The sequence below is a fragment of the Notamacropus eugenii genome, chromosome 4 (genome assembly GCF_028372415.1).
Source record: "Notamacropus eugenii isolate mMacEug1 chromosome 4, mMacEug1.pri_v2, whole genome shotgun sequence".
In the NCBI taxonomy this organism is placed as follows: Eukaryota; Metazoa; Chordata; class Mammalia; order Diprotodontia; family Macropodidae; genus Notamacropus; species Notamacropus eugenii.
The window spans coordinates 274291212-274307728 of NC_092875.1; the positions used below are offsets into that span (position 1 = coordinate 274291212).

The following is a 16517-nucleotide window of genomic DNA, read 5'->3' on the forward strand; positions in this document are numbered from 1 at the left end:
TTCTAATTATAATCAAATCAAGCATGAATAAAATATTAACTTCTATAAGCAATGCATAAAAATCATTAATAGTTTTATAGTGGAGGCAGTGTGGCAGAGAACAAGTCTTGGGATCAGGAACACTTTAGTTCAAGACCTATCTCTGACACATACTTTATGATCCTAGGCAAATCACTGAACCTCGTTGCCTGAGGTAACAAGCTCGCTAAGACTATAAGGTACAGAGCAGATGCTAACCAGTATTGGTAAGGGAAATTTCTTCACTGGAATTTCCCATACCAAGAAAACCATAGAGCTGGTCCAAACCAAAATACTTTATTATCACATCTTGAGCATGTATGTTTCCCTTTCCCAACGTACAAAAAAGCTGTCTTCTAAAAGTTTTTAAGTCTATTATTTGGAACTCAGAAGGTACTTTCCCATAGAAAAATTTTATAAATAGTGGCTAGATTCCTGTGCCAAACCACAATGACCTATTTACCTGAGAATATTGCTGGATGCTTCCACAAATACCATATCCCAATACTTTATCATGGGATGGAAATGACTTTAGGTATTCAAAGGTTATTTTATCAGATCATTAACCTTTCAGGACCTTTGTATGATACTAGTGATGGGCACTATTTGCTTAACTAACCATGGAGAGATTATCACCAGAAGGTGATGAATTTTTTTGGTCATGTCAACATGAAATAGACATTAAATGCCAACAATGCCAAATGACCTGAGTGATATTAGATCCCTTTCCATTTCTATAGTAATAGAGGCAGAATGGTAGAAAAAGGGGGAGGGAGTAGAAATTTCTAAGAATGATATAGTTTTTAGACAGCTAGGTGGCACAGTGGATAGAGTGCCAGACCTGGAGTCAGGAAGATTCATCTTCATGAGTTCAAATTTGGCTTCACAAATTTATTAGCTATGTGACCCTGAGCAAGTCACTTACCCTTATTTGCCTCAGTTTCCTCATCTTTAAAATGAATAGGAGAAGGAAATGCTCAACCACTCCAATATCTTAGCCAAGAAAACCCCATGAACAAATCTATAGGGTCATAAAGACTTAGATACAAGTGAACAACAGTAACAATAGAAATGCCTATTTAATCATTTTTTAAAGTGCTTACCATTGTTTGAGATTTTGAGGGAGAGTTTATCAAAATTGTGGTCCTTCCTTCAGAGAGCATAAGACATCAATACCAATTCCTGTAATGCATTTTAATTATTATATGGTGATTTGAGAGTTGAGAGGTAACACTGCATAGTGGATAGACAGCTGGCTTCACAGTCAGGAAGATCTGCTCAAGGGTGTCCATGTTTGAAAAAAAAAGCAAACATGAAGGAAAGAATGGCAAGTCTTCACAGTCAATGTCACTTCCACAGTGACATTAAGATGACAAAAGGCATTTGATTGGCATAGCAAAATGCAGCTTTAAAGGTGGTCTTCCAATAAAATATCTACTTTGCATGTTATCATATAAAATTCCATGACAAATGTGACCACAGAGATCTTTAAAACAATAATCTTTAAAACAACCTATACATATACTACAAAGAGGTTGAAGGCAAAAATGAAAAGCCTCACTTTTAATAAAATTCCAGCCCTTTTTGGAAACAGTGACCCTAAAACCATATAAATGTCTAACATTTAGGAATTGGCTAAACAAATTATGGCATATCAATGAAATGAAATATTACTGTGTCATATGAACCAATGATTACGAAAAAAATGAGAGAAATAGAAAAAGTATGAATTTATGAAGAACAAAGAAGAATCAGGAAAACTATATAGTTAGTGTCCATAAAATATAAATAGAACAAAACAAAAATATATATTGTGGAAAATATAATGTCCAAGCCTGACTCAGGAAAAGAGTTAAGAAAAGGTACCTCCCTTCCTTCATTGAAGAAGGTGAGGGGAGTATGGGTAACAGATATAGTCAACATATTGATTGATTGTGCTGTTTTTTTTTTTCTTTTTAGAGTTTTACTGTGAGGAAAAGTGTACTGGGTAGGTATAGATTCAGAAATGAATGTAATATAGAAACAAAAGGCATCCATTAAAAAAATAAAAACTATCCACCTAGTGGCAATATCAAACTAGATGTAAAACAAAGAGATACATGCTCAAAGTTGTTCATCAACGTAATGGAGTAAAAATTTGTATGCAAAATCTAAATAGAATGGAAATCTCATGTCTGCCCTATATGTACATGACACTGTGCTGGTTGCATTGAGCCCTAGAATACTATATAGCTTCTTCAATGTGGTCCACAGATGTTCAAGAGGTCAACCAAACCATCCACAATGGAAATACAAAGTGGATGTTGAGTGTATATTTCTATAGTTATGACTTGCAGGTAGATAGGCAGCCTGGTGAGTTAGTATATCAGTACATATAGCTAGGACAAGTGCTGTAACCAGCTATATGTGAGCTGGGCTCAAGATTAAATAAGAAGAGATAATGACAATAAAGGCTGACATTTACACTACACATTAAAATTTATGAAGTATTTTATATGCATTATGGGTCTGATCTTCACAATAAACCAGTAAGATAGATTTTACAGATATTATAATCCTTATTTCACAGATTAAGTTGAGACTTAGAGAAGATAAGGTACTTGTCTATTGTCTAATAGCTAGTAAATATCAGAGACAGATCCAGAGATAGGTTTTCCCCATTCTTCAAGTCTTGTATACACTATATCACAATGTTTTTAAATCTGAAAGGCACTTAAGACATTGTATAGCGTTTTCAATGATCCCAAGCCACTTACATGCTACAGAAGTCCATCTTTTTGCATATAAACATTATCCTGGTGGTGCTATAAGAATGTGAATTTTGGAACATCATGATCTCTTAAGAATAAAAAAAAAATAGGTGGCAAAAAGGTCAATGCAAAGATGCATGATGAATATAAGTACACGCAAATATGACCAACAATGACTTATATTTGTGAAGTGGCATAAAAGATATCCAAGACAGATACAACCAGACCAGATAGGACCAGAAAAGGAGAGACAATATAACAAGAATGAAGCATAATGAATGGACAGCTTGAGTGCTTTTTTCCTTTTATTATTATTAACCTATTTTTACAACACCTTCATTTCCAAATTTCTCTTCCTCCTCTTCTGTCCAGAGAGTCATCCTTTGTAACAAAGAAGAAAAATGAAAAGGGGAAGTCAGGGAAGCAGGAAGCTTGGCTAGCCTAACCAATGCATCAAGTAAATCTGACAGTCTATGAAACTGTCATAGTCCATATCCAATCTCCCCTGATCTCTAATCTCTGCTGGTCACCTCCACTTAAATGCTTCAAAGGTACTTCATCTTCATTCCCTACATCTACTCTGACTCTAAGCATCCCTGTTTTAATCAGGGGTATCACCATCCTCCCAGTATCTCAGATCTGTAATTTTGAAGTGACTTTCCTACTTAAGTATCTTCAGTGGCTACTTATTTTCTTTAGGAAATTATGAACCCTTTAACCTTGCATCAAAGCCAGTCCACATTCTAGCTCCAGCCTACATTTCTATTTTTCAGATTGATTATTATTTCAGATTTGTTCCTTTCACATTCTTTGTGTGACAAACAGATGTTCCCCATACTCAACCTGTCACTTTCCTTTTCTATATACACTTACATTATCTGTCCTCTATTCCTGGGAGAGGAATGTTCCCTCCTCATCTATTCTTGCTGATTTATTGTCTTTCTTCAAAGTTCAAGTGACACTTTCTCCATCAATAACAATTGTTCAGTTGTTTCAATTGTGACCAACTCTTCCTGAATCTGTTTGGGGTTTTCTTGGCAAAGATACCAGTTCTTCTCCAGTTCATTTTGCAGATGAGAAAACTGAAGCACAGGGTTAAGTGACTTGCCCAGAGTCACAGTAAGTATCTGAGGCTAGATTTGAACTCAGGACTTCCTGATTCTAGACCCAGAACTGTATCATCATCATCATCATCATCATCATCATCATCATCTTTTTCTTCTTCTTCATCATAATTCTATGGTGCTTTGAGATTTTCAAAATTCTTTACCTATGTTATCTATCCTTAGAAGGACTATTAGACATGAAATTTTGGAGAAGAAGAAATAGAGGCAAAAAAAATTACATGACTTCCTCAAAGTCATACAGCTAGTAAATCCCTGAGGCAGGATTTGAACTCAGATCTCCACTCTAAGTCCAGCACTGCCCCTTAACTAATTCAGATCATGAAGCCCACATGGACATGTGTCCTAATCCTTTTCTTCCTAGGTCCATTGTGGGTGAGGGGAGAGGAGAATAAAAAAAAAACATTAAATACAAGATCCCTCGAGATTACAATGAATTTAAATGCTGCCATAACTTCAAATTGTTCTATTTCCCCCATTAGAAACTGACCTAGTGTATCACAGAAGTACATAATCAAAAATGCAAATTTAAGAAGGGAAAAGGCTGTTTTCCATCTTCCTAAATTAAAAAAGTGAGAACTGAAGTATTTTCAGATTTTTTAACTGGTGCTATAATCAACACTTGGATCTTATTATGCACAGAACATATTCCAGTGGTGTTTAAACCACCCAAAACTAGGCTGGACTTCAAAGAAAATATATTCTTAACTAAATGTGGAGCTTTAAAAAAATTCCCGTAAGGTAACTATATAAAGTTGAAAAAAGTGAGGAGCTAAATTTATTTCACTGTATTTTCTGTTATATTTAATAAGTAAAAGGTAACAATTAGGTCAGTCTCAAAGACAAATATAATTTTACCAAAGACCAAATAGGAAAATGGTTGATGCTTGTCAGCTGAAAATCCTTTTAATATCTTCACATATCCTTGCCAGGGTCTCACATGACTTCACCTCCCCCCTTTTTATGAAAACCCTCAGTATCTCTGAATATTAGTAAAAGATGAACATTAATATAGAACACCTAATAAAGGTCCATGTTATCATCTTTGTGGACTGTGTATCTTGATCAGAGAAATCCTTTTGAGAATACTTTCAAGATTTAATATATTCCACTTGTATATATACTCTAAAAAAAATAGCTTGCTCCAGATTAAATTAAATGATCAAATTAATTTAAAAAATCTCAAAGTTAGGTTCTCTGAGAAATTCACACTTTTGGGTTAGAGTGCCCATAGCATGGGCTCCATGCCTCAGTGGGCCTATAACCAACGCTTACTATGTCTTCCCCAAACCTCAACATTTGCATATAGGTGAAATGAGTTTAAAATGAATGTTAAGGGCAACATAGAAGGGGAAAAATGAGATTGGCAAAGATAACAAAAGACAAAAATAGTGAACGTTGAAGGGATCATAAGATTACAGATTTAGAGCTGGAAGGAGCCTTAGAAAATACTGAGTCCTACCCCTTCATTAAACACAAGAATCTGAAATCCACAGGTTAAATGTCTTTCCCTGGGTCAGAGAGACAGTAGCATAGTTGATATTTGAACCCAAATCCTCTTATCCTGTATCCCACTGGTGGCTCTCCAAAAAGGTCTCCCCAAAGACATTTTGATTATGTTGTCTATTTCTATTGATATGTATAATATTAGAAATTAAAATTTCTTAGTATAATTAAAATAGTTTGATCTCACTGATCCCCTGAAAAACTCTCAGGACTTCAGGAGTCCCAGGAGCATACTTTGATAAACATTGCACTCTATCATGTTGGAGCTGTGAATTGGTCCAATAGTTAAAAAAAACAATTTGGAATTAGTTTTTATTTTTTAGTCACATAACTATATATTATCCTTGATACAGTCATGCCATTACTAGGAATATACCTCGAGGATGATTACAAAAAAAAAAATGAAGTGCATTCAATCATTCCATGATTAAACATTTATTAAACACCTACTATGTCCCAGATACTACACTAAGCACTGAGGATGCAAAAAGAGGGGAAGAAAAAAAAAAAAAAAAGGTCATTTCCCTTCAGGAGCTTACAATCTAATGGGGGAGTCTATTTATTAGTGAATACTCAGTGAATGTTTATCATTTTTTAAAAAAATACGAAGGGTAGAAAGATGGGTGTTGTTTATTGGCGCAGCTGGGTGGCACAATAATGATCACAGCGTTGGGGTCTGGAGTTGGCAAGACCCAAATTCAAATGAGATCTCAGGCACTTCCTAGTTGCCGGGGCCAGTCACTTTACAAATCTGTTTGCCTCAGACTGCTTGCCTGTAAAATGAGGATAACAGCACCTATTTCCCATCATTGTTGTGAGGATTAAATGAGATGACAATTGTAAAGAGCTTAGCACAGTGCCTGGCACATCGCAAATGCTGTGTAAATGTTGGCTATTAACTATTTCTTAGATGATAAATTTCTCAGAAGTTTAAAACATGAGACTAATAGTTAGAAATTAGAAAACAAATTCTAGTCTCAGTTTTACCAAATAAGAATGTGACTCAAGAAAAGTCACTCAGCTCTGTGCCTTGATTTTCTCAGGTCAAACATTTTTTAAGATACCTGTTCCAGTCTACTGTGGGAAAAAGAACATCTATCAGAAACTGACCCAGTGTGGATTTAATGGATAAGGCATAAGCGCAAAATGAAGTACTACATGAATATATGCATAATGCATTTCTTCAAAAACAGCCTGCATTTGAGTTGGCTGCGGAATGTCTGCAACTGGGTTCCATCTCATAAAAGCAAATTTTGTCAGCTTCACAACTTGTAAGTTTGTATGTATTCAATCCTAAAGAGCTTTGAAACTAAAGCGGCAGCAGAAAGCCAGTTCAAAATGACATAATGCTCAGAGGTTAGTTTCTAATTAGAAGTAGGTTTTAATTACAGAACTTGGAACTCTGTAGTAAATCTCATTTAAATGAGACCCACAAAAGTTCACGTCACTTTATTTTCTAAAATTTCTTGCAATCAAGAAATACATTGAAAAAAACACCAAACATTTCCAACTCTCCACATGGAAGCAAGTGAAGAGAAAGAGAAAACACAGAAATAAGCAGACGCACAGAAAAGCTTTTTGTTGACTTAACTTCTAGAATTCAAGGCTGCCCAGTAAGCGTGCAAGGAATTAAGATCACCCAGGAGCAAGTCTGCGCTGGGTCTGACCAGCGTGTCAGCGGTCCAGCAGCATCGGATAATGTGTTCCAGTCTTTGGCCAGGTAGCGAGTCAGTGAAGACAGAGGATGTGAGTGGTGGCCGGAGGTTATAGGCCACCACCGCATACAGTATGTATTGGTGGTCACCCGAATAGGGCACTTCCTTTGTGACCATTTGCCAGAGCGTGATGGCAAAAGAATAGATGTCTGCTTTGCCGGTCACTGCCTCTCCTTTGAGAATCTCCGGGGCGCGGTGTGTGTATGTGCCGCCCAGGTGGCAGTGGCGGGCGCTCAAGCCCGGCAGATTTTCTATCCTCTGCGAACACCCAAAGTCCCCAATTTTGCAGACTTCTCGCTCCCCGATCAAAATGTTGGCTGGCTTGAGATCCAGGTGGACGATGCCTTGAGAGTGGAGAAAGAGCAGGCCGTTGACCACGTCCAAGGAATACTGGAGGCATCTCCCCACGTCCAGGGGCTCCGGGTCGTCTGGTACAGAGCTGGCTCCGTAGATGGCGTCGTGCAGGGTCGTGTGGCCACCGTACTCCATGATGATGGTGCCCACGCTGTTGTAGCCCGCAGGAGTGCAAGTGCTGGCGGCCACGACGCGCACCACATTCTTGTGGCGCAGCCTGGCCACGTTGAGCTCGGCCCAGAAGCTCTGTCTGGAAGCTAGCTGGTTCTTACTGCTCCTCTTCACTTGCTTTATCGCCACGGTGAGGCCCCGGTAGGTGCCCTTATAGACAGAGCCAAACCCCCCGGTCCCCAGCTTCTGCAGGAAGCGTATCTGCTCCCAGTCAATGGAGCACCAGGCCAGCCTCTGGGGCAGCCGCCGAGCCCTTGGGGAGGGGGTGCCCTCTAAAAAGAGCTTCCCTCCGCTCCCCGGGAGCTCCAGGGGGCTGCTGCAGGGCCGCAAGTCCACCGAGGGAGAGAACTCTCTGGGAAAGAAGCGGGTCAGGGGAACTGGGGAAGGCATCGGGCACTCGAGGCTGGGGACCAGCGCGTCTGGATGCAGAAAGAGAGGAAAAAAGAATGGCAGCTCACTCAGATCCATCACTGCCTCTTTTATCCTCTTCCTTCATCTCCCCTCTCCCACCCCTCCAACCCCCCCAAAATAAGCTGCATCTGTTACTGATGGGATTTGATCAGTCTCTGAATGAGGGCAAAACCAATCACTTTCAGATTAAAGCATTGATCTCAAACGCGTAACACAAGTTCTATTTTAAAAAAATCCTGAGTTCACCACCTAAACAATGGCATATGCCCTACAGCTCACCTTATAACGTGTTCCCTTTTCTACTATGCCCCTCATTAAAAGGAAGTTTTTCCCCCAAGTGTCATCAGCTGAAATCCATTCTTAGACTACATAGACCACAACAATGAAATGAAATTATTTCACACTTTTCAGGCTAAAGTGATTGTCAGCGTTTGTCTCCAGCTGCGTTAAATAACTGCCAGCAGTTACTGGCAGAAATAGTTGAAATAAGAACAGCACACATTTGTTTAACTTATTAAAGGAACAATTAGGTGCAATATTCAGCAGTAAGGAATTGCAATGTTAATGTAATTGATATAAACAAAAGCAGTGACACCCATAAGTCAAGGCTCTCTCCCTTACGTATCAGGAAAAAGTTAAGGCTTTGACATTCCATTCAGCATTGAGAGGAAATTAGCAATACTTCTTAGCAACATATAGAAGGAATTCCTTACAATCCTTCTAACCTACCATAGCAATTCAGCCCACCCAGTGAGTTCACTAGCAAGAGATTCTAGACAAATGAGTTACAGAAGTCTTGTAGTAAAATTGGCAACAAAAGGGGAAAGAATAAAGAATCAAATCATAGTCATAGCCTCAAATAGTGCTAAATATACAGTAGAAAGCAGAAGAAAACTTAAGTTTAAAAAAGTCTGCATTATCTCTGATGCTTATGTAGAGCAAATGCATGAAGTACAATACAAGGTATTAGAAACCATTCATTTACACAATTCTCTCACACATAAAACAAGTAATTAAGTTATTGTTACTGAATAATTGGAAAATTTTTTATGCCTGCTTTATGAAGAAAGCACCAAGTTCAGTATTATCTCAGTTTTGGAAAACATAACTTATGGAGATAATCAGAGCCTAGATTTGGAACCAAAACTCCACTTTCTGTTTCTGAGTTAGGTCACTTGGCCAGCCTGCTTGGAGTATTTATGTGTATTGTAAGGGCACAAGTTTATGGTGAGCATTTATATTTCCATGTCTGTGATGTATTTGAATTCATCTTTCATGAAGCCTTCTTTCATCCCCCTAGATGGGAGAATAATCCCTTATTTTCCTGACCTCTTCTAGAACTTTATTTATACCTATCCCAATCCTAAATAATTTTACTTTGGATTATAGTTGTGTGTGTGTGTTTCCACTTTGTGGTAAAGTCCCAAGGGTGGGCTCAGGGTCTCTTGCCTTATATTACTGAAGAGCCTAACATAGTAGTAGTGCATAGTCAACATATCAAGGATCTGTGATTTCATGGTGTAAAAAATAGGAGCCCCTCATTAAATGGTTGTTGAACTGAATAAGAATAAACACCTTGGTTGGGCAGTTGATAGAATGCCAGGCATGGAATTAGGAAGGCTCAACTTTCTGAATTCAAATCTGGCCTCACATACTTAATAGCTGTGTGACTTTGGGAAAGTCCTTTAACCCTGTTTGCCTCAGTTTCCTCAACAGTAAAATGAGCTGGAGAAAGATGGTAAATGCTCCAGTATCTTTGTCAAGAAAACCTCAAATGGGGTTACAAGGAGTCAGACACAACTAACTTGGGAGTCCTCCCAGCTCTATAGTGTGATTTCTGTGCTTGAGTGTGCTCCTAACTTATTATGTGGATTTAGACAAATCACAATACTTCCATGGGTCTTAAACTCACCACTTATTCAAAACAATGGTGATAATTCAATACAGTAAAAATCTAATTGATATAAGGAGATTTCACCCAAATTAGTAAAATCATAGATTATTTAAAAAGAAATGCAGTTATTTTTTTTCAAATACCACACATATTATAAAGTATAAGTGCATGCCAATAAATAGTATTTGCTTATTTGAAAAATTGGTTTACCTTAGGTCTCTGCTTTGTAATAGTAATAACAATTTGTGTTTGTATATCATTTTAAGTTGTGCAAAGCATTTTCTTGAGAAGCAGCATAGGATAGAAAGCTGGCCACAAGGGTTGTTTTGTGGGTGTAAGCAAATCACTTCCTCCTTTGATGCCCCAGGGAACTTTCTAAGACCTCCAACTCACAGAGACAGTACTGGTCTGCAATTAGTAAAGGAAGTTTTTCACTGGGACATCCTTATACAGATAAAATTGCAGGTCCAATTAAAACAAAATACTACATGACACAGGTATAACATGGTAATATATTATTGTCCCCATGGAGAAATGGAGACTCAAAAATTAAGTATATTCTTTGCTCAACCTAACACAGGTCAGTAAGTATCTAAGTTAAGTACTTAAACCACTATTCTGCCTTCCTCACTGGCAGTTCTAACTAAGGACACTTTTCAAACGTTTTACTCAATTAAAAAAAGAAGGCTCCACAGTGGAATCAGAATGGAGAAGTTGGGTGTGACTAGGAGGAGCTTCACTAAAGAATTTTTAAAATTTGTTATTGAGTTCTCAGGAGTATTGTGAACATTAGCAGATTAACAGATACGAAATGCTTTAAAATCCTTGGTGTAATGCTCCCTTCCCACCCAAAAACCATCCACCTCTACTTAGTTTAAAGTAGTGCCTGGCTGAAAGGCAGGTCAGGAATTGTCATGAATTTTAGATGGTTCATCCATTCAACAAATATTGATTAAGAATCTATCATAAACAAGGTGCAAAAGTGGATAAAGAACTAACCTGAGCCTCAAAGATGGGTATTCAAGTACAGCCTCTGAAAAGTACTGCCTCTGTGACACCTGAGTAGTCAATTCATTTAGCTTCCCAGAGTTCTAGGCAAAAGTCTCAACTTGTAAGTTTCAGAACAGGCACCAAAGTGCATTGGTAGAGGGGGTTTCCTCACTGTTAGGTTCCCTATAACAGGGAAATCACAGGCACATTCCCCCTCCTTATATGAAAGATGTATTAAATATTGTAGAGGAAACAAACAAAAAAAGTATAAACAATCCTTGCCTTTGTCTTTGAGCTTACAGTTTAGTTTGGAAAATGAGAATATATGTGTGTATACATATGTACACATATATGTGTGTATATGTATGTATCTATGCATGTAAATATGTGTATATATGTGTGTGGGTTTATATGTATATATACATATATATATGTATGTATATATTTGCTGTTGATGAGCTGTTTGTTTCGGTCCTGCTCAATTTTCTGTGACCCCATTGGGGGTTTTCTTGGCAAAGATGCTGGAGTGGTTTGCCATTTCCTTCGGCTCATTTCACAGATGAGGAACTGAAGCAGACAGGAGTAAGAGACTTGCCCAGGGTCATAGAGCATCTAGGTGTCTGATACAGGATTTGAATTTACATCATCCTGACTCCAGGCCCGGCACTCCATCCACTGCACCTCCTAGCTGCCCCTTATAATTACAAAGATATTACAGAGTAGTATACGCACAGCAAAGCAGAGATCATCAAAAAGGCAGCCATTCCACAACACTTGTTATGTCCAGAACCAGATTAAAATGTAATTAGGGACTATTTAGCAAAATTAATAAAGTCAATCAAACGTAGATAACATTAATATGTGGCTTTCTAAGTAAACACACAACAGACAGGGATCCTTTGTGCCTTCAGTAGCCTCATTTCTATTTAAGTTTAACTACTGGTTTAGTAGAAGGAGACTTGGGATTTGGGTCCCAATTCTAATACTTATTTCCAGGGTCACTAGGCAAATCGATTAACTTCTCCAAATCATTTTTTTATCTCTAAAATGGGAATGTTCACTACTTACCTGAGAGGATAGTTCTGAGGGAAAATGTAAAAAAAAAATTGAACTGTGAGCTGGCATTATTTTTTAAAGCTGAGGTAGTTGGGAAGGCTTGAGAGGAGGTAGGTTTCCAGTGATGGGAAGCACATTTTAAGAGGAACATTAACAACCTGAAATAGGAAAGCAACTAACAAGGTGAAGGGACTAGAAGCCATACATACATAGATTGGTTAAAAAAAGCACTAATGAGGGGAAGAGTCTGTTCAGGGATAGGGCTACAGCTAACTGTAACTAAACTTTATGTTCCCATCAGGGTGGGGACAGGTTTCTAAAAGTTACTCCACTGAAAGAAATGACAGCAGTGTTCCTTCAAGGCTTACGACACTTGAAATGTTCCTAGATTGTGGCCCCACTTAAAGGATATGAGGGGGGGTGGCTTCTTTGGAAATGTCATTGATAGATAAAATCTACGTGTTACCAGTTTCTAATAAGAGGAAATTGGGAAGAAAGGAATGGAGTTGCGTAGGTGAAGTATCCCAACTCCACTAAGGGTCACCTTACTTAAGAAAGGAGTTGATGAGAATGGAACCTTCCACAACCACAACAGGGGATGGAATTCTAAAAGAAAAGGGTGTGAAGTTTGTGGTGCCCAGAACCCCTCAAAACACCCCCTTAAAATTAATGCACCAGAAGGGACAATGACAAAGAAAACCAAAGAGAACTAATTATAAGCTTCTCTAGCCAGTCCTAGACTATACAAGAAGACTTTTAGAAACCTGCACAGGCCCTGAGCAGAGAGGAGCCAGGATAAGAGGAAGGCATCCCAGACCTACATCAGGAAACACTCAGCACTCAGCACAAGACCCAGGGCCTAAAGCATAGCAGAAGACAGGCTCCAGTCAGTGCACCCAACTGACAGTAGGAGAGCCAGGACCCTGGCATTCCTTGAGATGCAAGAGGATCATTCAGGGTTAGAGCCCAGCCAACTTGTGCCCAACCAAGAACCCTGGGAGCCCAGGCTCATCCGGAGACAGGGATAGATCAGTGCCTTGGCAGCTAACACCTGAACCTCAATAGGAAAAATGATCTGAGACACAAAGCTGGAGGTCTGCTAGGGGTATAATTGACTTCTAGGTGGGGCCTATATGGGGGTGGCAAGATGAGACAGGGCAAGAGGTGGAGATGGCTCTGAGACTGAAGTCTCTGTAAGAAGAGCACAGAGATGAGCTGAGGTCAAAACCAAATCAAAGTTCTGGAAGACTGAGCCCAAACCCAGGAAGTCCTACAGAAGGCCTAGTCTTAGACACTATGTTCAGGATGAAGCAGAGTTTCTTTATACCATCCCAAGAGTAAAAGATGGAGGTGAGTCTGACCCAAGCCCAAAACCCTCATTCAGCCAATGAGGCTAGAAATATGATTAAACAGAAGAAAATGCACAACACAATGAAGAAATACTGAGTTAAGAAAAAAACAAGTCAACAGAAGAGAAGATTCAAGGAGAGTTCCCAGAGGTTCCCAGTCTCTACTCCATCGATTCTATAACAGAAACACCTGAAAGAAATGAAACAAGAGGTGCAAAATGTAAGGTTAAATGAAATGAGAGGTAGGGTGGAAAGAAGGAAAAGAAAAATTAACAACTTAAAGCACAAAGTAGTGAACCTTGCCCCCATAACTGACTCACTGAAAATGATGTAAGCCAATGACTCTGAGAAACAATAAGAAATATAAAAAGAAAATAAAAAGATTAAGGGGAAAAATTAAGTTATATCCTGAAACAACTGACCTGGAATGCAGGTAATAGCCTTCTTATCAGGCTCCCTCCCTAAAGTCTCTCTCTACCTCTATCCATCCTCTTTTCAAACTGCCAAAGTGATCTATGTCAACTCCCGCTTTACCTCCACTAAATAAATGCCAGTTGCTCTCTATCACATCAAGGATCCAATATAAAATCCCGCTTTACGTTTAAAGTCTTTTATGTCATAGTCCCTTTCACATCTTTCACACCTTCTTACTCTTTATTTCTTTCCACATACCCCACAATCCAGTAGTGCTAGTCTTCTCAACCATTTTATTAGTTGTCTCCTAATATTACATATATATATGTATATATATATATACACATACATACGTATATTCAAATACATATACACATATTTGAATCGGTTCCTTATGTACATTGAATCTGATACATATATGGATCTATATACACATATATGTTTAGATATACACATATAAACATACATGTTTATATATACACATATATGTGTGTATATACCTATATATGAATTAAAGACATTCCCCAGTAGGTAAATGATCAAAGGATGCAAACAGCAGTTCTCAAAGAAAGAAATTCAATATGAAACCATATGAAAAATTTTTTAAATCACTAATAATATCAAAAAATTAAAATTAAAACCACATTGAGGTTCCATCTCACACCTATCACATTGGCAAAGATAACAGAACAAGTCAAAACAGTGAACAAACATTTATTAAATGCCTCCTATGTACTAGGTAAGTACTAAGGATAGAAAGAAAGACAAAAACAATCCCTGTCCTTAAAAAGCTCACAATTCAACAGGAGAGACAACATACATACAACTATGTACAACCAAGATATTTACATGATAAATTGTAGATAACCACAGAAAAAAGGCATTATCAGGGACTTGGAAAGATTCCTTGTAGAAGGTAGGCTTGAGAGTCACTGGAGTTTTTGAATGTGGTGATAACATGGTCAGACAATTTCAGGGAGGTCACTAGTAGAGAATAGATTGGAAGGGGAGAGAGGCTTGAGGCAAAGAGTCCAACCAGAAGGTTAACCCAGTAGCACACCTCAAGCCTAGGCACCAGGGTGGTGGCAGTGTTAGATAAGAGAAGGGGTTATGTATGAGAGATGTTATGAAGGTAGAATTGGCAGGACTTGGCAAAAGATTGGATATAAGGGGTGAGAGGAGAAGTCCAGAATGACACCAAAAGTCGTGGGCCTTTAAGATGATAGTGGTTCCCTCGACAGTAATAGTGAAGTTAGGAAAAGACGAGAGTTTAGGGGGAAAGATAATAATTCAGCTTTGAACATGTTGAACTCAAAAAACTGGGAATATGAAAAAAAACAGGAAACTAATTATTGCTATCAGAGTGTAGGGGAAAACAGACACTAATATTCTGTTAGTAGAACTATGAATTGATCCAGCCATTCTGGAAAGCAGTTTGGAACTGTTCCTCAAAAGTCACTAAATTGTGCAAAACTCTTGATACAGCAATACCTTGCTTGACTTTTAGCCCAAAGAAAGAGGAGAAAGATCAATATGTATAAAAATATTTGAAGCAGTTCTATTTGTTGTATTAGATAACTTGAAACTAAGAAATACCTATCAATTGGGGATGGGTTGAGAAAATTGTATATATGAGTGCACTGGATTATTATAGTGGTGTGAAAAATTGAAAGGGACTGTTTCAGAGAAAACTGAGTAGATGTATATAAGTGATGCAGAGTGAACAGATCCAAAAGAGCAATTTCCACAATTATATATATGTGTGTGTATGTGTTGTATGTATATATATGCATGTATATGTATTGTGTATATACACACACATGAAATGTATGTATACATATATACACATGTATATATACATGTATACATACATATATACATATGAAGCACACTTAGAAAGACTTAAGAACTCTCATCAATGTAATGATCAACATGGTTGAATGATAAAAATACCTCTTGACACAGAGATGATGGACTCTACGTATAAAATAAAATATACATTTTCACATTTTTAATGTGGGAATTTGTTTTGCTTGACTTACAAAGGTTTTTCTTTTCTTTTTTTTTTTTTAAATGGAGGTGAGAGGGTGAGATGGGGCTAATTTCATGATTGCCCTCTAAATAAGAAAAGAAAGACAAGAGAATTGTTAAAGCAATTTTAAAGTTATAGACAAGTAAAAAGGGAAGGCCAGGAGATAAGCGGCACAATTTTGAAAGCTACATGTTGAATTTATTGTGTACTTAAAAGTAGAAGTAAGTTATATGTAATATTGTTTCATGGTTTCATGTAAAATTCTCCTTTTCTCTTCTACTTTGTACATGAAAGTTTTATTTTTTGGTAAGTTTAGAATTTCTGAGAATATGATTTAAAAAGAAAAAAAGGAGAGAAGGGTGTGTACCTCTGTAGAGGCATTCTTTGCTTTGGGAGTGACTGAACTACCCAGAGGGGGCTAAACTGTGAACAAAAAGTACAGCTCTCTGATCTGGTATCTTACTGAATTACTACAATATGTTTGATTATATACTAAATTCAACTGCTGTATCAGGACTGAAAATGATCCAGACTGTAGATTCGTTCAGGCTGCAAATTCTGCATATGATTTGGAGAGCTGGGTCACTGTAAAGTACTCTATACTTGTGGACCAGGAGTTGGTCATTCCCATTCCCATATTATGAGGGAAATCTATGTGGACCAAGAAGCTTCCCTAAAGAATTACACTAAGCTAGAGAACCTAGGGAGGAAGCATCTGCAAAAGAGGGGCATG

The 16517-nt window shown here is 37.9% G+C and overlaps 1 protein-coding gene across 1 annotated transcript; it reads right to left on the bottom strand.

Moving 5' to 3' along the window:
• Nucleotides 1-6755: 6755 nt before the first annotated feature.
• On the bottom strand, nucleotides 6756-8364 carry MOS (MOS proto-oncogene, serine/threonine kinase). The gene has a single exon (XM_072604624.1). The coding sequence runs from the start codon at nucleotides 8104-8106 to the stop codon at nucleotides 6985-6987; it is 1122 nt and encodes a 373-aa protein (XP_072460725.1). The 5' UTR covers nucleotides 8107-8364; the 3' UTR covers nucleotides 6756-6984.
• Between the last annotated feature and the right edge of the window lie 8153 nt (nucleotides 8365-16517).